Source organism: Sinocyclocheilus anshuiensis, unplaced genomic scaffold, assembly GCF_001515605.1.
Source record: "Sinocyclocheilus anshuiensis isolate Anshui unplaced genomic scaffold, SAMN03320099.WGS_v1.1 scaffold12838, whole genome shotgun sequence".
NCBI classification, from domain to species: Eukaryota; Metazoa; Chordata; class Actinopteri; order Cypriniformes; family Cyprinidae; genus Sinocyclocheilus; species Sinocyclocheilus anshuiensis.
In genome coordinates, this window is record NW_015546701.1 from 647 (window position 1) to 5,240 (window position 4,594).

Genomic DNA, 4,594 nt, shown 5'->3' on the forward strand with positions numbered 1-4,594 from the left:
CTAAATCTCATGCTGTACATATATATATATATGTATATATTAGTGGCGAGCAGTGACTTTTTTTAACCGGGTATGCTGAGTGCTAAGATTAAGACCACCCCCCCAACCCCATCGGCTTTTAGGACACACTCAAAGAGGGATCGCAGATGACAAATAAGAAACACCGTGGCAGGTGTCGATTTAAAAGTATGCACATTTGCTACCTAATTTGTAAATTAAATTAATCTCCAATCCTTCTTCTATCGTTTCAGGTTTATTGTTATTCAAATGCTAGAAAAATATAGGCTAGCTGGTTTTCCAAGTAAAAGCCGCCAAAAAACGTTTAGTTACATTATGATACATAATATTCAGAGGGTGGGGAGATGGGGGGGATTCCCCCGGTATATGTCTCTGCATCTGCTGAATGATTTTTTTTTTATTCCCAGTGAATAGGAGTTAAAATTCCCACCCTGGTGACACTACTCCAATAACAGACCATGCAAAATACCCTAAATAATAATATCTTTAAAATATTGCCACGTAACGTTGCAACGTTGCAAACAACAATAAAATTAGAGAAGGACTTAACTGTAAGTGACACGAGCATACGCAAAACAAATGGAACAATAACATCTTAATGTTCCAAAAGTTCAAAGGATTTATGTTTCTTTCTTTTCCTGATATTTGTTATTTTTAAATGTTATATAGCCCATGTTTTTATAAACATTTTGTTTTAATTTACCACTTAGGCACGTTGACAATAACGTATATCTTCAACATATGTTGTCTATGACCAAAAATGTAAGAAGATATGTTTTCAGTGGACTCTTAAAATTAGCTTTGCTTGAGAAAACATAAAAATATACAGTTACAGATACAGATACAGTTTTTTTCTTTTGATTTAGTCGAGTTGGTTTTGCATCAAACACAATGTAATTTTCGGCAATCGAGATCTGGCAGCAACAGTGCATTTTTCCGCTTGGGCGAGCGCTTTGCAGACAGCTTATTTCGCGCATTAAATCACCTGCTCTTTATCATTACAGATGCAGGTCTGTCTCCAGCTGCTAAAGCATTGATTGGTTGTCTGCCGGTTCTGCTGGGGGTTGCAGCTGCTGTTTATGTGATTTACCGTTGCCGCAAAATCTCTCAACCAAAGTTGAATTGTAAGTATAACAGCTGATACAGCAAGAAAAAAAGAGCTTTATTGTGCCAGAGTAAAGATTTGAAAGTGTGAAAATGTTTGTTCACAATCATGTTTCAAACATTTTGTGTTTATGTGTGTTGTGTTGTAGTTTTGCCCAGTTTGTTCATCATAAAAGCAGGGTTAAAAAGAAACAAAAAAGAAACATTGTTGTAGAATGAAGGACTTGGAATACATTTTTATACAACTTTGAACACCTATTTTATTCTTTGTGTGACAATGAAATGCATAGGTAGTCCACACATTTTAAAATGCAGAAGTTTTCAGTTACAGTTACTGTGTGGGTTTGGGTTAGGTTACAGTATTTATTAATAGCTTTAACAATAGAAGTCTGTGCAGTGTCCCCATTTAGATGAATAAACATGTCTCAATCATAACAGATGGAGGTCTCATCCATTTGGTCTGGTTGAAAGGCCAGCTTAAACCAGCTCAGTCAAGTTTATGATGCTTTTCAACCAAAGAGATCTAAACGTAGATTAATGGAAGTTATAGATTTATTTAAATGACAAGAAATGCTGAGCAGTAGCTTCAGGGTGTCCCAAAGGCAAAATAAGAAACAGAACCATATCAAACAAAACCTCTGGTTAAAATCCCTAACAGAAATGAAAATAAAATACAAAAGCGTGTGTGAGTGTGATTCTGATTCAGTGTAAAGAGGCTTTAATGATCGATCACTGGGCAGGAGACCGATGTGAAGCAAATGATCATGCTGATTTTGTTCCTTTCTGCTTCCATTGGTTTTATTCTCCAGCTAATATCTGTTCTGTGTTTCTGTTTCTGTTTGCTGCTGTGACATGAAGGCAAGACACTGTCAGTGATTGAGGGAGAAACTGTCCCTCTACACCCTTCTGGTACTGAAATCATTAAAGAAGACAACATACGGTGGCTGTTTAACAAATCTCCTTTAGCTCAAATCAAAAGAAATCCCCCTGCACCTGTTATTGTTCTTCTTGACCGTTTCAAACAGAGATTGGATTGGAACGAAAATCTTGGACCTCTGATCATCAAAAACATACAAATCAAAGACTCCGGTTTTTATGAACTCCAGATCATCAGATCTGAAAATAACATCCAGACACTGGAGATATTCAGTGTTACTGTCTATGGTGAGTAACTCTCTGATCTTTGTGTAACAGTGATTCTATGTCAGATCAACACTGTGTGAATCATTTAAATGAAGGACTGTGAGGTTTTTATTTATTTATTTATGTAAATGAATCATGTGATTTGGTTTTTATCTTAGTGATGTTGTTTTTGCCCATTCATTTATTTTCACTCTCACTCTGTACTTGATTCAGTTATAGCTTGCAGTATATGTGCAGTCTGCAGCGCAAGTATTAAAAACATAATATGAGGCACAGTTTCATCTCAAATCACTTGCTTTTACTACTTTTTATTATGGTTCATTTGTTTTCTTGCTCTAATTTTTGTTCTGTGTTTCTGTGTGAAGCAAAGACAGATCAAATAAAAATGAAAGAGGCAAAGGAAGGAGGATCTGTCACTCTGGAGACTGGTGTTACTGGAATACAGAAAGATGATGAGATCCTGTGGAAGTTTGGACTTGAATACAGTCACATAGCTGCAATCCAAGGAGGGAAAAAGAAAACCCCAACATTTGGTGCTGGTTGGAGATACAGATGCAGACTGAAGCTGGATGAGAACGGATCACTGACCATCAGGAACATCAGACCCATGGACACTGGATTTTATGTATTACATATCACCAGACGTGGAAATACCTCATTACATTTATTCATAGTTAAAATCTCTAGTGAGTAAATCAAATCTATATCTTTCAGTATAATAACGATCTTATTTTTGATCAGCACTGTCAATCGTTTAGATCAGGGGTGCCCAAACTCGGTCCTGGAGGGCCGGTGTCCTGCAGAGTTTAGCTCCAACTTGCCTCAACACACCTGACTGGAAGTTTCTAGCATGCCTATAAGAGCTTGATTAGCTGGTTCAGGTGTGTTTAATTGGGGTTGGAGCTAAACTCTTCAGGACACCGGCCCTCCAGGACCGAGTTTGAGCACCCCTGGTTTAGATGAAGGACTGTGAGTTTGTATGACTAACAGATGACACTTTTGATGTCTGTTAGAAGAGACTGTGTGTATAATTGTAAATGAATGTGGTAATAGTAAAAATTCTTAAAACTACAATTCCTCATTATATATACAAAAACAAAGCTTTCCTTTAATATGATCTCTCTCATGTGTTTTCTTTCAGATCCCTCTAAGCCAGAGGAGATGCGTTTGATAAGTGTGGGCACTTCCAACTCCTGAATTGTCCATTCACTGTCAACATTCAAAATAAATCAACATCAGATTTCTCCTCATGTGAGCATCTCAAATCCCCCGTATGAACGAGCTGTAGATGTGTTTGTATGCAGATGAGCCACGCAGTTAAACAACAGTATAGAACACAGAAACCTTTCATTTATTGTGAAGTTGAAGGATGTTCACATTGATCTGTAGACTAACTCTCATCTTTATTTGCTCCTCTAAAATAAATCAAATTCAAATTTTTACATTTCATACCTGCATATGATGCATACCGGATAAACCACTTGCTATTTCAGCAATTATTAGCCATAATATCTAATGCAAAAATGTCATGTATAGACTAAGAATGTGTGTGTACTAATCCGGTATTTCACTGACTAATGTGATTTTTTTTCATATGTATAACACAAGCATGTTTATTCTTCAGGTCAGATCAGAGTCTCTCTGATACTGTAACATTCTCTTCCCTTTTAGAAGATGAAGTGTTTAATTCAAGAACTGTCCAGTGTCAGTGTTCAGTCTCTTTGTTAAAACTCTGATGTGACACATTTATTGCAGGAATTATCTACACATTTATATTACTTCAGTATTGTTTTGCTTTTTTTGTTTGCTTATAACTGGTCTTGCTATAGTAAATAATTACAATTATCTTGTATCCATTTATATTTTGTATTATCTGAAGTGAATGTGCCCATCTGTGTCTCTGACCAGATGCGAATGTGAAATTGTAAAATCTGATACTCCGTTCATGATTAATCACTGTTGTGTGACCTTTTTGATTTTTTTTATAGTTCTTTGATATTTTATTAGAGGAGCTTCAGCTTGTATCATTTGTATTTGCTGTTTTGAGCCAAACACACAGCCTTCATTTACGCTGTTACTGAATAAAACAATCAAAATAAACCAAAGAAAATTTAGTCTATTGTCTGGTTTATGTTCATCCTAATCCTCCCAGACTGTAAACTTCAAAAGATACTCAAGACACCATTTTGTGGTGATGATAATAAAGTTGTTCGGAATAAAACAATTTGACTAAAAACGTACAACAAGGAGAGAAAACCAATTATGATGTGAACCAAATGAGACTGATATAAAGGGGGAAACATATGTATAAATGTGCAACCAAACAAAG

At 36.0% G+C, this 4,594-nt stretch overlaps 1 protein-coding gene across 1 annotated transcript; it reads left to right on the forward strand.

Moving 5' to 3' along the window:
- Nucleotides 1–1,022: 1,022 nt before the first annotated feature.
- LOC107701606 (uncharacterized) lies at nucleotides 1,023–4,361 on the forward strand (the record flags this gene model as incomplete). The annotated part of the gene is made up of 4 exons (XM_016503653.1): nucleotides 1,023–1,142; nucleotides 1,981–2,286; nucleotides 2,631–2,951; nucleotides 3,407–4,361. Coding segments are annotated over 4 exons (803 nt in total), but the record flags the coding sequence as incomplete, so codon positions are not given.
- Between the last annotated feature and the right edge of the window lie 233 nt (nucleotides 4,362–4,594).